We start from the raw sequence: 26,567 nt of genomic DNA, 5'->3' as shown, positions 1-26,567 counted from the left end.
GGCCTACCCAGTGTTACACAGGTAGTGGAGAGGTGTTCTGTTCAATGATTAGGTTCATGTTGGGGCTCCGGATTTACAGCTGATAGGAATGTGAGGACAAGCTCATGCCATTTCAAACATTTCCAAGTGATACTGAGAGAGATGTTAAAGGTGCAAAACAAGGGTGCTGAATGACCTCACAAAGTGGGAATGGTGGGCCCATTTTAACATGAAATTGAAAAGAAATTCATGACAAAAGGACATCATAGAAAATGACAACATAATCATAACACTCCCCTCTCCCGTGGAAGTAAAATTCATTAGAATCCTCTCTCTCTCTACCATGAAAGGATGAGATAAAGCCTCAGCAGCAGCCCCCGTGAAAAACATGGTCAACAGGGTGAAGAGGTGTTACTAAGACCATATGGTGCGACTCAGAGAAGCAAAGAGACAACTCTGCCCTTAGCCTGATGAGGCCCACAGGAAGGAACATTTGTGGCAACCTTGGATAGTGTGGCAATGAGAGAGAACCTTCTTTAGGAGGGGACTCCCTGCTGCCGACCTTGAAAGAGCAAATATGGGACATTCGTTTACTGTGGCTCTTGCAGAGGCGATGTGCCCAGAGGTTGGGCCACCCTGCTTGACAATCAAAGCACCTTGTATTCCTGTGCTGCTTGAAAGCTCCAATCGCCGGATTTTGGGTCTGGGGCAACCCAGGTCTTCGTCCGACCATTCCAGAGAGTGCTTTCTCTTCGGAGCACGTCTGGGGACTGGCTTCTCTGCGTCTACCTTAGCTGGCGTGGCCAAAGGAACATCCCCGTAGAGCCGGTAGCCACCAACCAGGCAGTATGTCTCCCCGTGCCAGCCCAACTGCGTTTCTCCACACCCGCGGTACAGGACATGGTAGTGACCAGGTGTAGGACGAGAAACGGGAGGCACTGCTGCTGCAAAGAAAATCAGAACTGATCAGTCACTTCTGCTGTGCACAGTCTCCTGCCAGAATTTCCCTCTCTCATGTCTCTCCCAGTTTCTGGCTGAAGACCTTTTAATCTACTTGACGTCCAAAACACAGCCTTGGCCCATCATCTCTATGAGTCCCTAGAGAAGGGACACTGGCTGCAAAAGCAATCCCTAGAGCCTAGGGCTGCAGCAGATGAGGAAGTCTCTTCACCGTTCCCAGGGAAAACAGTAGAACCCGAAAGTAATTGCAATCATGATCCTCTCCATCTCTCCCTTCCGCAACAGAGAAAACATTTCTTGCAGTCTGTCACTTCTGAGGCTTTCATGGAAATGTCTTTCAAGTTTTGGAAAAAAATAATCTAATATAAATTGGTTAAGAACCCTGCCCACCTTGGCAACCCCTCTTGGCCCCATTTATACTGCCTATTTCAACCACACTGAACTCTAGCTGTCTAATACTTTTATGTCGATTAGAACAAGGACAAATACTGAGGCAGAGTGATCCGGAGACTCAGAACCGGGTTCTGGGTACCAAGTCTAGGCTCACATCAACCCAGCCTCCTGGGACACCATCTCCTCAGCCCTCCAGTCTCATTAGCACTTCATCACCCCCCCCTTCGTTCTTATGGTCTTCCCATCAATATGGCAACACCCTCTCCCCTAGTACTCAGCAACTCAGTAAGGGATGTGTCTGAGGGGACCGATATAGATGTCTCCATGATAGCACAGTGGTGCCTGGGTTTGGAGGTGCGGTTCAAGAGTGGTCCGGTTCCTCAAACCGCTCCATTTACAATTTGCCAACAAAAATGCACTTGTCTTTTGTTAAGAGGCCAATCAGGAAAGGGTCTGAATGGAAGCATCCTGTAGCCCAAAGGGTAAGGCTACATTTATAAAGCTCAGAACCGTCCTGCACACTTGTCCAGGGATGACCTTTCACTTGTCCTCAGCAGTGAGAACTGTGCGTCCCTGAAGGCGTCCCAGGTCACCGGTATTACTTACATCTGGGAAAGTGCTCAGCTGTACGTAGTTGGCAACCCCCACAGGAACATGTGCCAGCCAGGTGAGGTTGTGTGTGTATCATACCTCCTGTAGAGTTGCCCTGTCTGGGTGTACCTGCTGCACTGCCCACCCAGGGAACAGAGCACAGGTTAGAGTACACATACACTATCCGGTCACACATTCTCACACAGACAGCCAAAAAGATTGGTATCTGGTGGAGAACTGGTAGAGAAGTTTCTCTGAGTGCAGCCCGTTTGCACAGTTATGCTGCCATGGAAACTCTGAGAATGCCTGTGAGGGCATCACTACCCAGTGAGGTCATATATGGAACCTTTGACTTGAGGGGCAGGCTTGAGGAGGAGGGGCAGTTTTGTGGAGGAGAACAGGGTAGAGGCAACGGTACTCTGCCTCGCCCCTCACCCCTGGGCCTCCCCACCCATGCCCTAGTGTAGTAGACACCCCACGTGGGGTGTGCCGGTGGGCTGGCACAGCCGCAGGGGCCACAGGAGGGCAAGAGAGACCCATATCCTGAGTTTGGCTTGAGAGACAAGATTAACGTAAGAGACAGCTAGGTTGTATGGCACTGACCCTAAGAGGCAGAGATTTGTGTGGCCTGGGGAATCAGGGAAGGCTCCTTGGCAGTCGGCCTGAAGGACAAGTGAGATTTGGACCCATGCGCAAGAGAGGGAAGACATTCCAGTTTGGAAGAATAAAGGAAAAGACACACTCTTCTCGACCTTGTCGTGCCCCAAATATAAATTCATAGCACCCTCACATTTTTACAACTGAGGACTTCAAAAAACCAAGAGGTTAAGGGGCCTACCCAGTGTTACACATGTAGTGTGTACTGTAATTGTATGCTTAGGTTCTCTCTCCCTTAGAACACTAAAAGCATTTTAAGGACAGAGACCATGTGTCTTTTGTTATCCCTCTATTTCCAGCACCTAGCATTATGGCACATAATATTTGTTAAATTTATTTGTTGTCTTAGGGAAGGTGAACTGGAGATCTGAAGAATCAGGAAGCCTTACTTCTCATTTACATACCTTTTTATAATTCTTGTGGTTCTTTGATATGGCAGTCCCTGGAAACTAATACACCCAGGTACAACTTTTTAAAACTTTTTATTTGGAGATAATAATAGACTCACAGGAAGATGTAAAAATAATACAGAGAGGTCCCACATATCCTTCACCCATTTTCCCCCAATGGTTACCAGATGCTTTCAGACCAAAGAATAGAAAAAATTAGAATATGAGATGTTTTAAATTCTTGCATTTGTACTTTTTTAAGTGGTTTATTTTTCAACTTTTCTGTCTTGTTTCTAATTTAAAAGACTATGAGATATATCCCCTCTTTTTTTGGATTTCCTTCCCATTTAGGTCACCACAGAGCATTGAGTAGAGTTCCTTGAGCTATATACAGTAGGTTCTCATTAGTTATCTATTTTACACATAGTAGCAATAGTGTATATATGTCGATCCCAATCTCCCAATTCATCCCACCTCCCCCACTTCCTCCCTTGGTGTCAATACGTTTGTCCTCTACATCTGTGTCTCTATTTCTGCTTTGCAAATAAGATCATCTATACCATTTTTCTAGATTCCACATATAAACATTAATATATGATATCTGTTTTTCTCTTTCTGACTTACTTCACTCTTTATGACAGTCTCTGGCTCCATCCACGTCTCTACAAATGACCCAATTTCATTCCTTTTTATGGCTGAATAACATTCCATTGTATATATATACCACATCTGTTTTATCCATTCCTCTGTCCATGGACGTTATATGTATACATATAGCTGATTCACTTTGCTGTACAGTAGAAATTAACACAACATTGTAAAGCAACTATACTCCAATAAAAATTAATTTTTTAAAAAATTAGAAAAATAAATAAATAAAAAGAACTTACAGGAATAAAAGGCATTGAAGTTAAAAAAACAAGCAAAACAAAAAAACAGACTATGAGAGATTTCAAGCATGCCATTTCAAGCTACCATGTCCCTAAAATAGCACATGCAGATATAAATAACCTTTATTCTCAGTAAATGGAAAATATGACTTAATATGATTCTACAGAATTTTGAATAGATGAATTCAACATATAGGTGTGAGGCTTGTTTTTTAGCCTAATTTGCATAATTATTCTCATGTTTTTTGTTTCTCATTTAGTTGATGTAGTTTAGCATCAGTATTCTTTAGGTTTCCTGTCATCAGCCATTCATTATGGGCATTAATTAAACACTGTACATATCACTAAGAATACATATTTTTTAAGCTGTATAATGGTGAAACTATCATGAAAGCTAAAGTTTGAGGTTGTGATAAAAAATTGAAGCCAGATATTTAGAAGGTCTGCAATAAAAAGAATCTTAGCATTTAAATGAGTTTAGAAGCACTGAAATACAGGAATCAGCAGATCAATATTATACTATCTATCTCAAAAAGAAATGAAAGAAGGTGTGTGGAAAAACAGCATTCTCATTTGTCTGCAGAAAAAGAAAACTGGAACAACCTCAGTGAAGGTCAATTCAACAATACAAACCAAAATTACAAATGAACATAACTCTTTTGTCCAGCAGTTCAGCTTCCAGGGCATATATATGGATACACTTACACATGTATGAAATGACATATGTAATGATTACTTATTGCAGCATAATTTGTAACAGTAAATATGTGGAAACCAGCTAAGTGTCCACCAATGAGGGGTAAATTATGGCATATCCATCATTTAAAAAAAAAAAGTTGAGAAAGCTTTTTATGCATTTGTATGGAAAGATATCTGAAATAGATTACTAAGTGAAAGACAAGCAAGGTGAACAGGTATATACTGTAATACTAATTAAATAAAAGTAAGAGACATAATATACACCCACATGTATTATTTATTTTGTATTTAAACCTATTAACCTTTTATTGAAGTGTAACATATATATATATACAGAAAAGTGCACATTGTGTAACCTCAAAGAATTTTCATAACTGAACATACCCATGCAACTGGCACCAAGAGTCTAGGTCCTAGATCAAGAAACAGAACATTTCTATCACCCCAGAGGCCTCATCCTGCCCCTTCTAGTCACTATGACCACTCTACAAGAGTAGACATTACCCTGATTTCTAAAAGCATAGGCTAGTTTTGCTTGTTTTTGTACTTAATAGGAATTGACTCATAAAATGTATACTCTTCTGTGTCTAGCTTTTTCATTCAGTATTGTATTTGTGCAATTCATCAATATTGCACACTGCTCAATATCATTGCTGTTTAGTATCCCACTGTGTAAAAAAATGGGCCACAAATCATTTACCCATTCCACTATTTATGGATATTTGGGTAATTTCCAGTTTGAAGCTATTATAAATAGCACTACTATGAACTTTCTAGTATATGCATATGCATGTCCATATACCTAGGCAAGGAATTGCTGAGGATCTGCATATCTGCAATTTTAATAGTACTGCCATACAGTTTGCAAAATTGATTGTACCAATTGACACTCCCACCAGCAATGTGCAAGAGCTCCAATTGTTACAAAACCTCACCCACACTTGCTATATTCTGTCTTTTTAATTTTAATTATTCTTGTATTTGTGTAGTGATATTGCACTGTGGTTTTAACTTGCAGTTCTCTAATGACTGATGAGGTCGAGCAGCTTTTCACATGCATTTACTATTTGCTATTTAGATATACCCTTGTGTGAAGTATCTAGGTGTTTTGCCTAATTTTCTATTGAATTATCTGTCTGTTACACTTTTAAATTTTGAACCGTGTGAATACTAATTTTTAAAAATTTTAAAGTAATGTAATTAAAAATATACATAAATTTTATAGTGCTCTATGCTGCATGTTCTCTCCTTCGAGATTTATAATATACTAGTATTTCAGAAGCTCTAAAAAGTCTTAAAATTTTCACCACAGAACAGTCGGAGAAACGCTGTTTCCATTCTTGTCTAATTTTTAGCTTTCATGGAATTAATAATTGCTTCCTTTTTCTACTTGCTTATATTTTTAAGTTCTCTCTCGAATTTTATCATGTATTTCATTAGATCTATCAAACATCTATCAATATAACTACCCAAATAGTCAAAATTAGTAATCTAAATAAATTCAATTACACTAACCAGTCTTTCTTCTTGGAGTCTGCCATCTTCCTTCTCTGGTGAAAACGACTGCTCTCTAATTCTGCCACATATCTTTCACCCTGGAATTTCCCGTCACATTCTCCTGGTCCTTTTTTCTGGATCCCACATCTTTCTCTTTCTTGTCTTGCTCTCATGTTTCGTTGGAGCACATCCTCTAGTAACTTTCCCTTAAAAAAAAAAAAAGGTGGATGGATGGATGGAAAATAAATGTTTTCATCCTTGTATATGTGAAAATGTTTTTATTCTACTCTTACTCTTGATGGATAGTTTGACTATAGGATTCTAGGTTGGAAGTTATTGTCTTACAAAACTTGAAATTTCACTGTAGTGTTTTAGCATAAAAGTGTTATTGTTGAGAAACCCAATGCCATTCTAATTCTCATCCGTTTATTCCTGCTCCTTCCATCTGAAAACTTTTAGAATCTTCTCTTTATTCTTAGTGTTCTGATCTTTTTAATGGTGTGCTTTACCATAGGTCCTTTTTCAGTCACTGTGGGTAGCTGGTGGGTCCTTTAAATATGAACATCTTTGTCTTTTGGTCCTGGAAGAAATTCTTGAATTATTATTTTGATCATTTCCTCCCTTCTTAATTTTTGTTCTCTTTCTCTAGAATTCTGTTTGTAAACTGACTGGATGAATGAATGAATGAATGGGAAAAGTTTTCTGAGCACTCTTTGTAGCAAAAAGCTTATTAAGGAATGAACCACAGATTATCAGACCATATCTTTAAAGCTAAGTATTTTATTTTAAGTTATCAAATTTTAAAACACACTCTTTCATTACAGCTTCCATTTATTGTAAAATGTAACACTGCTACTCTCATTTCAGGCAATACAAAAATACAGGAAGCACTGATTTTCTGTAGGCAGAAATCCCTGATTGAAGTCAGGCATTCCCTATTACTTTTGCTTTAGAATTCATTAAATGCCTAGCATGGACTTGGTATTGTGTATAGTATTTGCACCACACTTTGCAAAATAGCCATTTCAGGTGTAGAAAAGTGTTTGTTTAAGGTAAAAAGATCTTTGCAGTCTTTTTTGGTTGGCATTAAACACCGCATTCTTCCCAGATCTATAAGAAAGAAATGTTTGCAGTCTTACCTGGAATCAAGGGAGGGACTCTCTCAAGGTTACTTTTCAATCTCTGTCTGTAATTATGGACGTCAGGAGAGAAAAAAAAAAAGTCAGAAAAATAGGTCCCTAGTAGAGAAGCACTCAACAGGAACTAAACATCTGAACGTTTAGACAGGATTAAACTCTGACAGGGCTTATCAGCCACCCCCACACGACTGAAGTAGTTGCAAGTGAGGTTAGACTGGAGTCCAGATAAGCAAGTGAATCTACACCCCTACCTGACTCACCGGGCTGAGAAGCGCGGAGCCCTAGTAAGTCACCACCGCACGTCCTCAAAGGGCTTTCCGCGCAGGAAACGGCAGCTGCCACACCCACCCCGCTACCTCTGTCTGGTGTTTGGCGACTCCCGGAAGACGCGCCGATGGGACCAGGGGAGATTCCTCCTGGGTGGGAGGGTCCGCTGACTGAGTGTGAAGCTGCGGAGAGGAAATTTCCCCACAAGAAAACCTTTCCAACCTTGTGGGTTGCGGGGAGAGAAGACAAATTGAGCGCCCCTGGCTCACTTCCCCACTCCCAAGCCCCCGCCCGAGCCCCGCCGGTGTGGCACACGTCGTCTGGTCGCCACAAGGCGGAGATCTCGGGCCTGAGGCCGAGGCCAGAGCCTTGCTGGGAGGATCGCGGGCCAGTGGCCCTCATCCCCGCCTCGGCATCCGCCGCTGACGTCGCGTGAGAAGTCTGGGGAGGGAGGAGCTCCGAAAGGCGGGCTCGGGTGGCTGGCAGCGCCTGGGAGGGCCAGGTCGGAGAGAGGAAGCTCCTCCCCTGTGCGCCCCGCCGCCGCAGAGTTGACCAGTCTCTAGAAGAGAAGAGTCCGCTCCGGCTCCGGATAAGCAGCGGCTTGGCGTGCGCTGCGCGGAGAATGGACGGCCTCGTGACCTCATGTCCGGCAGGCTGTAGTGCCTGCCGAGCCGGCTCGCGCAGGGGGTGGAGCCGCGGGAGCGGCGGGCACTTCCGGAATCGATCGGCTGCTTGAGTGCCCGCGCCACCCGCTACCATGAACGAGGAGGCCATCTGCAGCGTCCTGCCCACCATCCCGTACCACAAGCTCGCCGACTTGCGCTACCTGAGCCGCGGCGCGTCCGGCACCGTGTCTTCTGCCCGCCACGCAGACTGGCGCGTTCGGGTGGCCGTGAAACACCTGCACATTCACAGCCCGCTGCTCGACAGGTAGGGCGCCCTGGCGGCTCCACCGCGGAGCCCCGAAATCTGCGTTCCCCACCCCACTGGCTCTAACCCCCGGCAAGCGGGCTCTGAAGCCCAAGCGACGGTGACCACTTGGGATCGGCCGCACACCTCGTCACCTCTAGGCAGCCGTTCAACGCTTGGGCTAACATGGTGGGGAGAGCAGGCTTCTCTGGAGATGCAGCAATCACGCTTCTTTTCACTGCCCTCTCCTTTTTTTCTTACTCCTGGGCCTCCTTTCTCCAGACACCAAAAATCAGCAATCACAGCCCAACTCTAAACGTCCTCTTTATTGAAGTTGGGTTCTGTTTGCTTTGTTTTTCCCTTTTTTTTTTTCTTTTTTGAAGTCGAATTCTAGGGCTGCACTGCCCAATAGGTAGCTCTTAGCCATAGGTAGCTATTAACCTTTTTTAAAAGTGGCTATTAGAAAATTTCAAATTGTATATGTGGTTCACATTATATTTTTATTGAACAGCACTGCTGTAGAGTCTGGGACGTTTTGGTTTGGGCTTTTTGTTGTTTTTGGTTTACACATGTAGGCATGAAAGTTTAGATATCAAACTCAATTTAGTTTCTCCTCTTACCGTCACAGGGAAGGAAGCCTGTCTCTAGAGGAAACTTGTATTATTTTTGCTAACAATAAACTGAAATCAGAAAGCTGTTAAATGACCCAAACTTTTGAATGTCTCTCCCATCCTGGACCAAGTTTAGTGCAATGTCCAGATTTCAAGGGAAGGCTAGATTAGTTCCTGTTTCCAGAAAAACCTTTCAACCATATATATTAATCAGTGAGTCTAGTCACTAGTCTTGTGTATTTTCCTTCCAATAGGAATTTAACTAGGCCCTGCATTCAATTCTTAGTGAGTTAACATCCATGACTGCAACATTCTCCTCTCCTCCCCCTATATCTAAAGTGAAAATACATCATGCTAGATGCCTGATTAGCTAGAGGCTGTCAGTATCCAACAGCAGATAAATTCCTCAGCTTCAGCCCTGCTAATGGTATTGACTTTCATCTGCCTGTGGCTTTTACTTGCTCTCTTGCTATCAGGCTTGGATGGGCTAGATCTCACAGTAAGTTTGAGACACCTCTAGAAATTGTTCCCGCTTCTTGTGTACCATAATCCTGATTTAGTGATATACAGGGTATATTTACCCTGGGTCTTGAATTCTGTGGAGCGATTACTGGGAAATTATGTGTATGTAGTCAACTTTGAAGGGTGGTGGTTGATTAGAGAGGGTAGATGTATTTTAGAATCAACTATTAAAATATGTGGAAATCTAGCACTGATGGACTCCTTAGGTATTTTAAAGGAGATTGATCCTCCCATTTTGGATGCTGCCTCTCAAGATTTTAATTTATCTAAGTTTTGTGCCATTTGGGGCCAAGAAATGAAGGGAGTTCCCTCTCGTGCTCATTAACAATTTCATAATCTAAAATTCTTCACTAAATCGGGTAGGAAATTAATTCTGCCGTCAAAGACGCCATAAGGACCAGTGCAACACTCTGGCATTACTGCATCGCATTTTTTCTTCCACTTGTTTCCTAGAATGTTAACATTAGCTGTATTTATGTAGTCTGAGCATAGGACTGGGCTCTGCAGTTGACTCACAGGGTGTTTTATGTCCTCACTTATGAAGTGGGAATAACAGATACATGTACTTCTTGGGCTCTGGTGTGGATAATGTTTGCATTGTTCTTTGAGATCACAAAAGAAAACTAAGTTTATGTGCTGTAACATGTTCTTATTTTAGTGATTGGTGAATTATTCTCTGTAACCTGACTTCTGCCCATGAGAGGACCTTCCCCAGCAATCTCCCAACGCCTTATGAATAGGTGAGTCTGATAGGTTGTTCAAATACCTTGTGTAAACAGTGTAACTGTTTTGTAACTGAAATTTGTTATGGGTAATTTTGGTAATATGTCTGTAAAAGCTGTTTTACATTTTTATTTTTTTAATATAAAAACCTAGTTTTAAACTGTGTTGGCTTTTTCTGTTTTCCCACTCATTCTTCCTGAAATCTGACTTCAAGAATTTTTCTTCTCTGATTAAGCAGTGAATGGAAAAAACAAAGGCTTTAGCGTCCCACAATTGCAATTCAAATCTGACTCCAAATCTGCCACTTATTGTTGGCATGACCAATAGAAATTATTAATTTATGTGAGCCTTCGTGCTCTCATATATAAAGTAGGGATAATGAAACCAACTGTAGTAAAGTGGCCAACAAATAATAGGATCACAAGAGAAGGAAGAATGCATCATACTCTTCATGGGAGGGGGAATTAGTACATTAAGTATCAGTAAGATATCCCCTAGCATGCCCTCTCTATAATTCTTTCTCAGAGTATCCAGGAACCTTCCCAGCAAAGGTGCTACTCAATAACTGTCTTGTTGACCTACATTTCATGAGGCAAATACAGACCTGTTTCAGCTTAGGAAATATAAATTTAATTAAAGCAGGTCTCACAAACTGGTAAAATGGGTTGCCTCACAGTTGGGATATTAAGTGGCTGAAGAGCAGGGAGAAGAAGAGAAACTCTTATGCATTCTTGTAATTCTTGAATTTTGAAACATGTAAGTATATTACCTCTTCAAAACATAGATGACTAAGATGTTTTTGCTTTATTTTGCTTATTGTTTGTTTTTAAAGGAGGCTTCATAGTCTGGTCTGGAATGTCTGTTGCTTTTCTTATTTCGGCAGGCATTCATCAAGAGCTTGGGTGGTTTAAGCACCAACTAATCATCATTGTTTACCTAATAAGCTTCTCCTAGAGACAGTTCTCTTTCTATTACTGCTGCTACCAATACCAAACCGTCCATGGAAAAAAATTGGTGACAAATGCAGTTCCCTTCATATATATGTACACACACACATACGTACACACACACATACATACACACACATATACACATATATATATGTATATACCTCCCTTAGTCAATCAGGTCAATCAGTCAGCCACCAGAGCCTGGGTATTCTATTCAGCTAGTGTTTTTCTTTCTATTTACACTGCAACCTTTATAGTTTCAGACTCTCATTGCTTCACATCTTAACTAGTATTATAATCTTCTAATACCTGGCTTTCAAACTCTACCTCCTTCTGCTGATCCTACACCTTGCTGCCAAGTTAATCATCCTAAAAGTTTGTTCCACTCCTGTCACTCCTGTGCTCAATAACCTGTAGTCACAACTCAGTGACTACCAAATCAAGTGTAAATGCTCTCACCTGGCTTTAAGGCTCTGAGATGAGGCCCTACCCTACCCTATTCACCTCACTCCCTTTACACACGCTGTTACACATCCTGATTCATATTAAACAATTTGTCATTTTCCAGATATAGCCTGTACTTTAACTTCCTTGAGTTCATTTGATACACATCTATTAGACAAATTCTGTGTGCCAGGTACTGTTCCAGATCCTGGGGAGACACAGATGAAAAAGAAAGGCAAAATCTCTCCCATCTTGGGGAGGGACCACATATCTTGGATGCCCTTTTTCCAGTGGTTGAAATTCTATCCATCCTTAAGGTACTGTTGACATCTCTCTCTAAAGGCTGTAGCAACTCTCTTAGCCCAGATTTACTAGTTCTCTGAGCTCCCTATATTTATTTATTTATTTGCGTGCTTATTTACTTGTTTTTGATGGCGCTTATCATATTCTGCCTTATATTTTAAGTATTTGGTTTTCTTTTTTTGCTTTTCTTATTTTTTAACTTTATTGAGGAATAATGACAAATATAATCGTATATATTTAAAGTGCAAAACATGATTATTTGCTATACATATACATCATCATGGAATAATTACCAATATCAATATAATTAACACATCCAAAGACATACAAGTGACCAATAGGTATATGAAAAGGTGCTCAACATCACTAATCATTGGAGAAGTGTAAATCAAGACCACAGTGAGTACTTATTTTTCTTAAAACGATTTCTGGACAGTTTGAGGTCACAGACTATGTGTTTTGTTTTTTGGTTTTTTTAAACTTACTAGTCTCCATAATGCTGAGCACAGTTCTTTATTCATAATAAATGTTCAATATTTATTTGTTTTATGAATGAAAAATCAAATGAACCTGGGATCCAGAGTTAGCCCAGGGATCCATTCTAAGCATTTACCTGTTCTCAGTGTCCTTTTCCTGTGTTCCAGTATATAATTTCTAAGCATTATTGACCCTTATGCAACTATTATCATCTAGTCATTAAAATCTACAACATTTAAGTGTTTTAATATTCAGGATATTTAGAAAATTTTTACATGGTATGCAACCATAAAATTTAATATAATAGTCTAATCAAATTTGATCATTTTAATACAACATAAACTTAATGTAATTAGTTCAACATCTATCATTCTAATATAGACTTTATAAACTTAAACATGGTATTCTTTCCCTTTCCTGAGAAGAGTACAATAATAATCTGTATGTAGCACTTTTTTCTGTCAGTGGCTTATACAGGTATTTTGGTCTCTAAACAGACCTATGGAATATATAGGGTAGATATTATCCCAACTTTAAACACGAAGAAACTAAGAGAAGCTGCATAATTTACATGAGGTCAAAAGCTAATGAATGAAAAAATCCAGGATTAATTAATATTTATGGGCTTGATAATTGTGTATTTTTCCTTACTTTGAAATAATTATACGTTTTCTTTCTTTAGTGAAAGAAATGATGTCTTAAGAGAAGCTGAAATTTTACACAAAGCTAGATTTAGTTACAGTCTTCCAATTTTGGGAGTTTGCAATGAGCCTGAATTTTGGGGAATAGTTACTGAATACATGCCAAATGGGTCATTAAATGAACTCCTACATAGGGTAAGTATTATACATTTTCAGTCATTATAATTCTGTTATTCAACCTATATAGTACTTTCGTTTTACAAATGATCAAAATAAGATGAATCAAAATAAGAATAATGAAAAACTTCACCATTTATGGCTTCTTTTGTGTTGTTAAAACTGCTGTGGGGCTTCCCTGGTGGCACAGTGGTTGAGAGTCCGCCTGCGGATGCAGGGGACATGGGTTCGTGCCCCGGTCCGGGAGGATCCCACATGCCGCGGAGCGGCTGGGCCCGTGAGCCATGGCCGCTGAGCCTGCGCGTCTGGAGCCTGTGCTCCGCAACGGGAGAGGCCGCAACGGTGAAAGGCCCGGGTACCGCAAAAAAAAACACAAAAAAACTGTGGAGTCAGACCCTGCATTCTAAGTGACCTAGATTATTTTGCTTAGGTTACTGTTCCTGAGGTTTACATTGAATTCGAATATCCACATGTATATATATGTAAGAGAGGAACAGGAGAGAGAAAAGATAAACTCTGCACACCATACAATTTATTGTTAGTTTAAGCCAGATTTCATTTTATGTTAAAGACAATGTAGGGTTCAAATTAAATGTTAATAATACCAGTTCATAAAGTTCTGAATTAATAGACCAAATAAATCTGAGTATCAAATACATGAGCTTTTCCAATAATAGACAATGGCATGAGCCATGTACCTTTTTCCCAAGGTATCAGTTATCTGGCTTTAATTGTGAAGCCCATCAGTAAACAAATATGGCCCGGTTGTGGGGGGTGTCCTCATTCTCAAAATATGTGTATCCATCTATTGTTGTTTGCTTGCTCTCATATTACTAAGATTATCTCTAGCCTGCAGTTTCTGTCAAGAAATATTTTTAAAGAACTCGGTCTCTTTTGTGAGGGGTGCTTTAGTTAAAACTGAGTAGTAACATAATCTGTAAAATCTAGTCACTGAACACTCCTAAATTCTGATACATCACAGTGATCTATAAGCAAACAAGAGAGAATGGGTGCCACTGTCACCACTCATGGAGTGACTTCCTCTTTATTTCGGGATACAACACATTCTGTTTGTGACAGGACCATCTGAAACAAAGGCAGAGTAAAGTAACTAGTGTCAGTGTATAAGATTTGTGTAACCAACACAGCAAGTAAGATACAAATACTAATTAAACACAGTTTCCTTTTGTTAAATGAGTATAAGCATAAATTCTAATGTTGTCTTCCCATACCCCAGCACCACAGTAGATGCTCTGGTACCCAAATTTGGAGCCCATTAGAAATTCTAGAGCCTCCTACAGGGGGATTGCTGACTCCTGGAAGGAATCATAAAATACATAGTGAGCACTCATCTACCTTCCTCTCCATGATCAAAAGCTTCCATATAGCACTATACTGCAGAGAGGCCTTGTTACTTCTTTAAACTATATAATTTTCAGAAAAAGTTACCTTTTTAAAGATTAAAAGATTCAGTTACTCAAGGGGATGGGAGTCTGTGTATACAAGAGGAAGTAATGTTGAACATTTGTGTTTTGTGTTTCTTTTGGTGTCCTGTATTATTAGGTCAGGATTTATCTTGAAGCACGTTCCCCCAACCTCACAAAAGATTGATGAAAAAAATCAAAATACTATGTAAAGACAAGTATTTTGAGCCACTCCCCTGCCAAGTTAGTTAATCAATGAACTATAAGCTGACCCATCTGCAGAAAAAAAATTCTTAAGAACAGTTTTGAGCTCAGTGGAAGCATACTTTTTCATATTATTTAGTAAAATGTACCCAGTGGCATGGTCCCTGATGATTCATAGTTGGATATTCCCAAATTATCTAATTTTTCTGAGTATGTTCATTCTCCTGGGAAGCTGTATTAACTTTTATGTTCAGAAAACATTTAAGAAAGTTCAGATGACTGTCACTTGTAAGTACCAGGAAATAGAAAACATTACATTTTTAATGTTTCTATGTTATATATACTTAGAAATGAAGATGATTTTTGTCTCCTTCACAAAAGCAAAACTCCCAAATGCTAATTTTTCAAGCTGAAATGCAAGTAAATATATGATTTAAAAATATGAAGTATTAATGCTTAGTAAGTAAATGTATTATGGTCATAATTTTAATTGATGCAGTGGTTATCATCGTAATCAAGTATGGTTTTATATTAATAGGAAATTTAAAATATAAATTTTGAATAGAAACAAATTGTGTGTGTGTGTGTGTGTGTGTGTGTGTGTGTGTGTACACATTCATGGGCACAAGTTATTTGATAAGAAGCCATAGAATGGGAAGATGGGTATGAGTATAAATACATGTCTGGGTATTATACAGATAAAAAATAATTTAAAACTGTCTCAACTGAAGAAAGCCCCCATACCATGTAGTTGCATTACCAGTATAAACTAAAAGGAAATATCAGTACTGTAAAGTCATTATTTTCTCTAATAATTGAGGAAAGTAAGATACAAGGATGTTAAATAACGTCAAATTGATAATATAACAAAATGAGTATTTTTTGCCCTGAATTTAGTTATACAGATATTTAGTTTAATACTATATTTCCTCATGGAATATTTCATTTTCTAAGTGGAAATAAATTTGGCCACTGATTTTAGTTTTGTTTCTTTCCACATATATGAGGAAAAATGAATATCCTGATGTTCCTTGGCCATTAAGATTTCGTATTCTGCATGAAATTGCACTAGGTGTAAATTACCTGCACAATATGAATCCTCCTCTACTTCATCATGACCTGAAGACTCAGAATATCTTATTGGATAATGAATTTCACGTTAAGGTAGTTACTTTTTTTAAAAAAAAAGCTTATCTGCATCCTTGTGTTTAATAGTTTTAAAGACTTTTTAGTTATTTCTTCTATCTTACCAATTTAATATCTCTGCCTTTTCCATAGCCCCTAATTCAGTGCCACTTCTTCCTGCTGCAGTGAGTTAGTTATTCCTAGACTACAGACATTGGTAAAATTATGGTTCAAAATACAGTCATTCTGTTCTTAATTTAAATTGTCAATTATACCTTTGTTAACTTTTCATTTTGAAATTATTATAGATTCATAGATGGTTGCAAAGATAATACAAAGGAGTCCCATGTACCCTTCACCCAATTTCTGCCAGTGGTTACATCACATATAATTATAGTACTATTTCAGGACCAGGAATTTGGCATTGGTACAATGCATGTATATAGTTCTGTATCACTTTATCATGTGTAAATTTGTGTAACCACCACAGCAATCAAGATATAGCACTACTCTGTCACAAGAAAGATATCACTTATGCTACCCCTTTATAGTCATACCTTCTCCCCTCCATCATACCTAACTACTGTCAACCACTAACCTGTCTTCCATCTCTATAATTTTGTCATTTCGAGAATACTATATGAATGGAATCATACAGTGTGTGATATTGTGAGACTGCTTTGTTCACTTAGCATAATACCTTTGAGATCCATTTAAGTTGTTGCTTGTGTCAACAGTTGGTTCCTTTTTCATTGGTGAATAGTATTCCATGGTATGGGTGTACAAAAGTTGTTTAACCATTCAGCTGTTGAGAGATATTTTGAGAGATATTTTTAGTCTTTGGCAATTACAATAAAGCTCCTATGAACAGTCCTGTGCAACTTTTTGAACAAACGTAAGTTTTCATTCCTCCTAGATGAATGCCCAAGAGTGTAACTGCTTGGTCATATGGTAAGCATATGTTTAGCTTTTTAAGAAACTACCTAGCTCCTTTCCACAGTGGCTGTACCGTCGTATATTCCACCAGCAATGTATGAAAGACCCAGCTTTTCTGCACCCTCACCAGCATTTGGTATTATCATAGTTTTTTATTCTAGCATTCTAATAGATGTATAGTGATATAGCACCATGGTCTTAATTTTCATTTTCCTATAATGTTGAATATTGTTATTTATTTATTTGCCATCTCTATATCCTTTTCAGTGAAACATCTCTTCATATCTTAAGACCATTTTCTACTTGGATTCTTTGCTTTTATACTATTGGGTTTTAAGAGTTCTGTATATTTTTTAGATATAAGTCCTTAATCAGATATGTAGTTTGCAAAAATTTTCTGCCAATCCAAAGTTTGTTCTTTTCATCCTTTTAACAGGGTCTTTCACAGAGCAGAAGTTGTAATCTATTTCTTTTATGATCATGCTTTTGCTGTCATGTCTAAGCACTCTTCACGAAGCCACAGGTATTGCAGATTTACTTCTATGTTATCTTCTAAAAGTTCCATAGATTTATGTTTTACATTTAAATCTGTGATCTGTTTTGAATTAATTTTTTGCATAAAGCATAAGATTTAGATACCTAAAGGCACCAGAGCAGTAGTGATTTCAGTTACCCTGTATGTAACTGATGACAGCAAATAAAAGGTAGTTGCTGAGAAATTAATACTAAATGTAACTCACTTTATTTTTACATAGTATTTTGCTACACTTCAAATAATATACATAATTGAAGATTATTATAAGTATCCAAAAATGTTCAAATAAGTAATAAGGAAGTTGGAACAATAGAAAAATAAATATAAAAAGTGTGAGAAAAGTTAAGTGAAAAAATAAACCTTTATTGAAGGCACTCCCTCTGCCTAGAATAAAATGGAAGGAAAAGGAAGAGAGAAGCAAGCTGCTGCCTCAATACTACTTAAAAAAAAGAGACAAATCTATTCCATCAGTTATAGAACCATACAGGTAGAAGTGACCTATTCTAGTCCCCTAATCAGCTGGTCCTCTGAATCCTCACTACAACAATCCCTCATCTCCCAAGGCAGTTACCCTGTGACAAGAGAGTGTTTAAGCTCCGTAACTGAATGACTGTGACATTTTTTTATACGATCAGTCAAAACTCCTTCTCTGTTGCTTCCACTCATCGGTCCTAGTGATAAAGTGAGTTCAAAGTCCAATTTTATTTCCACCTGACAGTGCTTCTGAGATTTGAAGTTAGCTATAATCCCCTTACTTCTCACATACACTTTTCCCTTATACACATCTTTAGTTTCTTCAGCCAATTTCCTTATTACATAGGTTTTAATCCCAGGTGCTATCTAGATGCATCTGTGTTTAAATCTCTCTTAAATTTTGATCCTCAAAACTAATCCAAATACCCATATATACCTAACACAAGTTTGTGTGGCCAACACATTAGTGAGGTCAAACAAACCAAAATGTCAGAGTTTGGAGCAGAGAAAGGTTTATTGCAGGGCCAAGCAAGGAGAAGAGGTAGCTCATGCTGAAAAAACCCTAACTACCCAAAGGGTTTCAGCAAAGCATTTTTAAAGGCAAGGTGAGGAAGGGACACACCTTGGGTATGTGGTCAGCTCTTGCACAAATTCTCTGATTGGTTGATGGTGGTCAATCCTTAGGTGCTAGAAGGTCTGGGGATTACATGCCCATGATCATCAAGTAGTTAATTTCTTCCATTTGTTGGTGGTTTTAGCATCTGAAAAACTCAGGAAATATGCATCAGATACTATTATCTAGGTACTTTAGAGAGGAGCTAAAGCAGTAGATATGTGGGGGGAGGTCTGTCCCAGGAAGGCCTCATAGGGTCCTGGTCAGTTACACCCTTGATGTGGTGTGATAAATGTAGAATCGTCCTTAAATACTTTACTTCGTATTCATAGTTCCTTACTAATTCATCTTTTGGGGGGCAGTCCTATAACAACATTCAAGTTGGGCTCAGTGTCAACAAAAAACACTGAGAGGTTTTCTTTCTTTCTTTTTTTTTAATGTATTGTTACTTAAGTCATGTCTCCTTGTCATGTACTTCACAGGATATTTTCTGGACATCATCAAAGTTTATCTTGTTAGATTTGGGTGATAACTTCAGCTCTTAAGACCTTTTTGAATGTTTTTTCTGTAGTCCAAGGATTTTAACTTTGTCCTCCAGCTTTGTGTCATCTTCAAATTTAATTAGTTACTTTTTTGTATCTTCAAGTCATGATTAACTATTAAGCAGTACAGAGCTCAAATCGGAGCTACACAACATGGTCTGAAAACCTCCTTTTAGGTCAATATCAATCCTTTTATTAATTAGGGCTTTTGGAGAATAAGCATTCATTTTGTTTGGAATACTCCTAAAAGAGCTGTTATACAGCCCATATTTCTCCATTTTTTTCCATTAGAATATTACAAAAGTCCTTGCTTGACTGCTTTCCCAGGTGTCCTTGTTACCAAGTCCAAGTTCATACTGCTCACTGCAGGACAGGGCCAGTAAATCAACAGACGAGGTGTTGGGGCAAGGAATAGCAACTTTATTCAGAAAGCCGGTAGACCAAGAAGATGGTGGACTAGTGTCCCAAAGAACCACCTTACCCCAGCTAGAATTCAGACTAAAAGGGGAGAGGATGTGGTTGGTTGTTGCAAATTTCTTGGACTCCTTTGTTCTTGCAGCAGTCCATGTAGGTCAGATCTTGATGTTCCTGTAAACGTCCAACAAGGCAAATGTAATTGTCTCTTCTGTAACTTTTTATCTCTGTATGAATAGAAAAGTGTTATACCCTTAAAGGTCAGAGCCTTGAGAATGGGCTGTCTTGTATATTTCAGGCTATAGGCAACATTCTTAACTTGTAGCAAAAGCAATAGAATACGAAGGTTACAGTAAAAGAAACAGATCCAATATGGAGTCAGATTTATTCTTCCTTGTTACATACTCATGACTTACTCCCTTTCCTTTTCTTCCTCATTATCAGAGTGGCTTTCCCTGACAACCCGCCTAGTTCCTCTGTATCCTCATACCTTGATTAATGCTTCTCCATAGTATTTTTCACCATCTTACAAAACATTATTAATATGTTTATTGACCGTCTTCCCCAATTATAATATAATAAGCTTCACAAAGACTAAAACGTAGTCTGTTTTATTCACTGCCACCTGCTTAGCATATGCCGTATAGAAGCATTCAATAAGTAGTTGTTGAATGAACAAATGAATGAATTCCAGATCTTCTATATATACCCGATAGGTCTGATAATTTAATAGTCAAGGATATTATTAAAGTACCTCAGAATGTTTTATAATATACAAACTGTTTTAACGTTTACTCTTTGACAGTAGTCCTACTGACAAAAAAGGAAATGAAGTCTGTCATTCCTTTATTAAGTATTTGTGGAGCAACAGTGTTGTGCTAGACATCCCAAGTACTTGGGATATGTCGCATGAGGTCTGAAATTGATCACTGGGCTAATATAATTTTTCATTAGTTCTTTCTGGCTCTTTTATCAATTACTCATAAAGTAACCCTTTCATTAAATTTTTAAACCTGGGATTAAGGGTAGTCTCTGCCAATATATAGATTTGCAAAATCAATATTATTTTCCCTTCTTAAAAATCAGAATGACATTTGCTTTTCTCGTATCCTGTAATACCTCTCCATCACCATGGAGGTATTTGCGAGTATTCTAACTAAACCTGAAATATATGTAAAATGACCTGAGATTTGTCCTTTATAAACTTTTCAACCTCCTTGGACTTTATTTTCTTCATCTCAGTCCAGAAACTATTCTTGATACAGAAAACAGAAGCAAAGTAATAGGTGATGATGATCCCTACTTTCTCTTTTTCATTGATCAGTAGGGTAGCCATGGTCTTTCTTTGAAATAAATAGAATTTAAAATAGTTTGGCTTTGTGTGTTTTTTTTAAACTTTTATTAGCTTTAACACATACAAAACTGTGACCTTTCTAATACTAATCTTATAAATTATGATACTCTTTTATATGCATCCTGTGTGTCTCTACATTTTATTTTATAAATGTCCCTTAAAAGTCACAGTTTACCAGTGACTCATGAAAAAGTAACAGTTACCTGATCTACCTATCTTCTTGGAAGGGCCTTTAAATGAAGTGCAAAAAATCTTTTAAAATACTTAATGAAATTAAATGGAAACACACCTTGCTACAGTTTTTTGAAGTAAATTTTTATACTGGAATGCTAACCAGAAACATAGTATCTAAAAGAAAAATATATACTACCAATTAAGATCAACCAGGACTTTTCTACTTTAAAAAGAATACATTCAATTTGCTTATCTGTTGGTCAGTATCAATTAGTGCACCTTAAATACAAATGAACCTGTGGTAGGCTTATTTGAAATAAATGTTTATATGTACCATGTTTGATTTCTCAGCTATTCTGTCCATCATGTGTGGAACTTCTAAGAATACTTAAAGTTATTCCTCATAGCTTCTTACTGATAACTTTATAAATTTACAGACATGGATAGTACTATATAAATGAAAATAGCTATTCTGGTAGGGTAATAAGACTATGGATGATTTTTATGAATAGTGTGTTTTAATTTCCTCTAGTATTTTAATCTTTTTTTAAATTGAAGTATAGTTGATTTACAATATTATGTTAGTTTCAGGTGTACAGCAAAGTGATTCAGTTTTATATATTTTTCAGATTATTTTCCTTTATAGGTTATTTTGAGATACTAAATATAGTTTCCTGTGCTAATACAGTAAATTCTTGTTGCTTTCATCATCTTTTTTAGCTAAAAAGAACCTTTACCTTTGAAATGCATGTTAAGATCTTGTATAGAATAGAAAAGTTCCTATCCTCTGTCTTCATTGCTGAATGATACCAGGACCCTCAAGAAATCATGGAACTTGTATTCCTCTCATCATATTCTTCACTTTTTTTTCTTCTCTGGAAGATCCAGATTTAATGAATCGTGTCTTTGGTATATGGTGTTTGTAATAGAGAAGGGGGACAAATATGGTTCCATGTGAAAGCCAAACTAAATTAGCTGATAAAGGGAATTCTGATTAAGTTTTCTAGGTGAGATTTAAGAACATAGATGAAGACCTTAGGTGAAGTGAAAGGAGCACATAAGGAAGCAAGCTCAGAATACATTTTCTCCAGCACTGTATTCAAACCAGTATTTAGCCCAGTAGTTTGCAATTTGTGGGTCAGGTATAAGATGGACCACATCCCAGTTTTTGTTTTTGTTTTTTAACATTTCCCACTGTGGCACAGAAATAAACTTTGCTTCTCATAGTAATGCTTATTATCCTAGCAGATGTGCAGCTGGAGTACTGTTTTTGCTTTTAGAGAATGAGTGGGAGGAATAAGAGTTTGTAGTGGCAAGTAGAAGTAAGTAGGATATACGGTTCCCCAGAGTCTTAATACCACCTCAAAGTGTATTAAAGGCCCTGAAACTATGTACTGTGCTTATTAGTATTGTATGAATGAGAGCAATCTTTAGAGGCTTATTCCCATGTACAAAACATTAATAATACTAACACACAGGGGTCATTTACTACGTGTCAGATACTGTTCTGAGTGCTTCACTTAGAATAACTAGTTTAATATCCTCAGTACAACCCTGTGTTATGTTATTATCCCCAGTTTAAAGATGGGTAATCTGAGGCACAGAGAAATTAGAAAACTTGTCCAAGGTTGCACAGCTAATTAAGGGGTAGAAGTGGAATGTAAATCTAAGTAATCAAGGCTCTAGAACCCATGTTCCAGAACACATATTATATTGCCTTTAGAAATCAATCCAGCTTATCTTCATGTAGTGGCACCATGTTTCCTCTTGGTCTTTTCTAATTATTTTTCTTAGACTTACCCTTTTATTATGATACTGTATGAAAGATTCATATAGGCTACCCCCTCCCTTTTTGGAGTGGGGCCATAATTTTTTTTAATCTCAAATTCATCTAAACACTAAATAACTTATTTCTTCTCTTAAAGCTAGTGAACATTTTAAGAGTTAAATGATTGAACCACAAATGGTGTGCTGGATAGAGCTCATTCCACTCTGTTGACTCCTAAATTGTACCGTGTGAAGGTCTAAGTGATTTAAATTAAATGTCTTCAGAGTTTTCCTATACCCTTTTGTTCACTAAATATTGTTTCTGTTCTTACATTTTTGTCTCCCTTTTAAAAAAAAACATTGGAACATTTTAGATACTTAGTTATAAGATATTGTGTATTGATAGTATCTGCACAAAATTTACAAGTGAAGTAAAACTGTAAAGGACATATCAAAAGTACAGAATGTTTGTCACTGATAATGCTTTAGGCACTCCTTGTCATGGACATAAATATGTTTTATATGCTAATTATACTATTGTTAACAGATATTCTTTTAGTGGTAGGCATAAATCATATAATAATGAGTTACACTATATTGGAATTTTACTTATTTCAAACTTTAAGGATACTATTTTTAGCACATTATAAATAAGAACATAGAAACCTGAGTTGTAAACAATACCCAGTGACAATCGTATTAGATATGACTAGTTTAGCAGTTTTGTGAGGTATAGGAAATTTTGAAAGCACATGATATAAAGCTACTTGTCACAAAAAGTGAAGTGTATATACTCATTCAGAATAAAAGGCAAAAATACTCCTGTTTAAGTTTTCAAAACTTAGTCTCTTTTAAAATTTGTAATATTATGCTGAACTTCAAGTCAGTTTATATTGCTTTTAGAGTTGTTGGGTTCAGCACTATGGAATCCAATTTGTTAAGAAACTAATAGACTATTATAGAAATAAAATATTAATATATGTAGCATTTACTCTGGTCTCATGTCTAAATATAATAAATATAAACAAAAACAATTCTTGAACTTTTTTAAAGAGAAAATTTAAAAATTCAATTACTCTTTTCCCTTCCAGATTGCAGATCTTGGCTTATCAAAATGGCGCATGATGTCCCTCTCACAATCACGAAGTAGTAAATCTGCACCAGAAGGAGGGACAATTATCTATATGCCACCTGAAAACTATGAACCTGGACAAAAATCAAGGGCTACTATATCAAGCATGATATATACAGGTACAGCATGTTACTTTTGCTCAGAGTTAACCTTGTCTAAAAAACAAGATTAATCAATCCGAATTTTGAAGCTACATTTTAAAAGTATGATTTTTATGCTTCTCTCATAAGTGTGGTGAAAATAGAGACAGTGGTTAATGTTTTTCATATTAAAGATGCCTTGCTTTGGGAGTTCCCTGGTGGCCTAGTGATTAGGATCCCGGTTTTCACTGCCGTGGCCCAGGTTCAGTCCCTGGTCAGGGAACTGAGATCCCACAAGCTGTGTGGTGCAGCCAAAAAAAAAAATTAAAAATTAAAAATGTGAAAATAAAGATGCCTTACTTTTTTTTTTAATATTTATTTACTTATTTATTTGGTTGCGGCGGTGGGCTCCTTAGTTGCGGCACATGGGCTCCTGGGTTGCAGCATGCAGGCTCCTCAGTTGCAGAATGCATGTGGGATCTGGTTCTCTGACCAGGGATCAAACTCGTACCCCCTGCATTGGGAGCATGGAGTCTTAACCACTGCGCCACCAGGGAAGTCCTGATGCCTCGCCTTAAGCTACTTTTACATCCTTAAAAATTATTAAAGCATATCTTGTTGTCCTATCAATTTATAATATTCAAGGGTTTTTATCATATGTGACCTTGATAGGTGGAGGGAAACAGTGCAGTTAACATTTAACACTACCAAAAGAGACAGTACTTACACCAGAAAAAGAGTCAATAGAATAGGGCTACATGAGACAGCCTTTTTTATTGCTCTTTATTTTGTGTGAATAATAGAATCATGTAATTAAAGGGCATAGCTTATCTAGGTGTTAAAGAATCATCCACAAGTTATCCTTGCCTATAACTTCAAGTTCTTATTACAGTAATTTCCTAATTTTTCAAATTGAATTAATTCCCTTTCAAAACAAAACTGTATATGAATATTCATCATCTTGGTTCTATATAGTGATTCTTTAAGCAGCATTTCACTACATTATTACTTTAAAAAATGGTATCTCACAGTCAGCTTTTAAAATCAGTACCATTTTAGTTTATTATGAATAGTTTATAAAGTACTATATATATATTTTTATCTTAAAGAGCTATGCAGTTATCACATGGGAAGTCTTATCTAGAAAACAGCCTTTTGAAGGTAAGTGTACTTTGACTTCCTTATTCTAGGTGACATCATATTGGTAAGTCATACTCAGAACTATCTGAATAAAGATCACTTATTTTAAATCTGCCTAACAGTCATTTTGTGGAAAACACACTAGAAAAACAACAATTTGTCATTGTGAATCCACTGTATGATGGAAAGTACTGGATTAAGGATCAGAAAAATGTGTAGATTCTTCTTGTTCTGATAGTAATTAACTCTATTATAAGCCACTAAATCTCTTAAGTCCTCATTTTTTTATCTGCAAAATAAGAATTTTGAATTCTTATTTCTAAGATTCATTCCAGCTGTAAAATCGTTTGTATGAAAATTTAACTAGTGCTTCTTCTAAAGACCAGCAAATACTGAAGAATACTTTTAAAATTTTCTGATAATATTGTCTCTTTCTTTATTTTGAGGTTCATTTAGGTCAGTTTGCTGTGTAACAACCTCAGAATCTCAGTAGTTTACAAACTAAACATTTATTTTTCATTCACATTGGGTTATTAGTTGCTGTGGCCCTTCTTGGCTCTGCTAGGTTCTGCTCAGCTCTGCTGAGCTCTGTTTTACTCTGCTCTCTTCATACTCCATTGGCCAAATCAAATCACATGGCCAAGCCCAGAATTAAAGAGGTGAAGATATAAACTCCTCCCACGAGAGGCAGCAAGTCTGGCAATAGCTGGGATCTAAATATTCCTTTGACAGAAAGGGAAGTAATGAATTATTCCTAAGATTTTAAGATTCCCTCATGTTCATTTGGTTGGCTTTAGAATGTATTTAATATATTAAATCATAATATATTTCTAATGAATGAAATATATTTGTTTTGACAGAAGTCACCAATCCTTTGCAGATTATGTATAGTGTGTCACAAGGACATCGACCTGACACTAATGAAGAAAGTTTGCCATTTGATATACCTCATCGAGCACTTATGATCTCTCTAATAGAAAGTGGATGGGCACAAAATCCAGATGAAAGACCGTCTTTCTTAAGTTAGTGTACAGTTTTAATCTGGGCCTTTTGAATTACAAAAATAACAAATACGCTGTAAATAAAATATTCCTTGAACAACTACGAAAGTTAGCTGACAAGCTCAAAGTTTTTTTTTTTTCTAATTCAAAGTTGTTTTTATTTTATGAGATGAGATTGAAGTGGTAAGGAGAGGCTGTTGACTATCATCATAAAAAGGTTAGAAATTTATTCCAAGTACAATGGAAAGCCATTAAAGTGAGTTTTCAGGGAAATAACATGATTAAATTTAAGTTTAGGAGATATCACTCACTGCTATGTATAAAATTGATTGGAGAAGGGCAAGAGTAGAATTTCCAGACCAATCCTGGAGATCGAAAAATCAGATAGAATTAAGATTTATTTCAGAAGTAGAATGAATCATCACCTAAATGTA

General features: G+C 37.4%; 2 protein-coding genes across 8 annotated transcripts; one reads left to right on the top strand and one right to left on the bottom strand.

Moving 5' to 3' along the window:
* Positions 1-682: 682 nt before the first annotated feature.
* Positions 683-8,423, bottom strand: LOC137210230 (uncharacterized). 2 transcript variants are annotated; one of them, XM_067711868.1, is made up of 6 exons: positions 7,551-8,423; positions 7,195-7,241; positions 6,565-6,635; positions 6,074-6,261; positions 3,594-3,759; positions 683-923 (listed from the first exon to the last, which is right to left on the bottom strand). In XM_067711868.1, exons 1-2 carry the CDS (start codon positions 8,254-8,256, stop codon positions 7,231-7,233), a joined length of 717 nt encoding a protein of 238 aa, XP_067567969.1. In that variant the 5' UTR covers positions 8,257-8,423; the 3' UTR covers positions 683-923; positions 3,594-3,759; positions 6,074-6,261; positions 6,565-6,635; positions 7,195-7,230. The 2 variants fall into 2 exon arrangements, with proteins under 2 accessions (XP_067567969.1, XP_067567968.1); XM_067711867.1 differs by lacking the exon at positions 6,565-6,635 and having other exon boundaries at positions 7,551-8,420.
* On the top strand, positions 8,161-26,245 carry LOC137210231 (receptor-interacting serine/threonine-protein kinase 2-like). 6 transcript variants are annotated; one of them, XM_067711870.1, is made up of 5 exons: positions 8,161-8,391; positions 13,083-13,236; positions 23,872-24,031; positions 25,102-25,153; positions 25,993-26,245. In XM_067711870.1, exons 1-4 carry the CDS (start codon positions 8,219-8,221, stop codon positions 25,134-25,136), a joined length of 522 nt encoding a protein of 173 aa, XP_067567971.1. In that variant the 5' UTR covers positions 8,161-8,218; the 3' UTR covers positions 25,137-25,153; positions 25,993-26,245. The 6 variants fall into 6 exon arrangements, 3 of the variants coding, with proteins under 3 accessions (XP_067567971.1, XP_067567972.1, XP_067567973.1); XR_010936383.1 differs by lacking the exons at positions 25,102-25,153; positions 25,993-26,245 and adding an exon at positions 15,919-16,010 and having other exon boundaries at positions 23,872-24,005; XM_067711871.1 differs by lacking the exons at positions 25,102-25,153; positions 25,993-26,245 and adding an exon at positions 17,344-17,430 and having other exon boundaries at positions 23,872-24,008.
* Positions 26,246-26,567: the final 322 nt, after the last annotated feature.

The sequence above is a fragment of the Pseudorca crassidens genome, chromosome 17, assembly GCF_039906515.1.
Source record: "Pseudorca crassidens isolate mPseCra1 chromosome 17, mPseCra1.hap1, whole genome shotgun sequence".
NCBI lineage: Eukaryota > Metazoa > Chordata > Mammalia > Artiodactyla > Delphinidae > Pseudorca > Pseudorca crassidens.
This window is presented reverse-complemented; position numbering and strand designations above follow the sequence as displayed.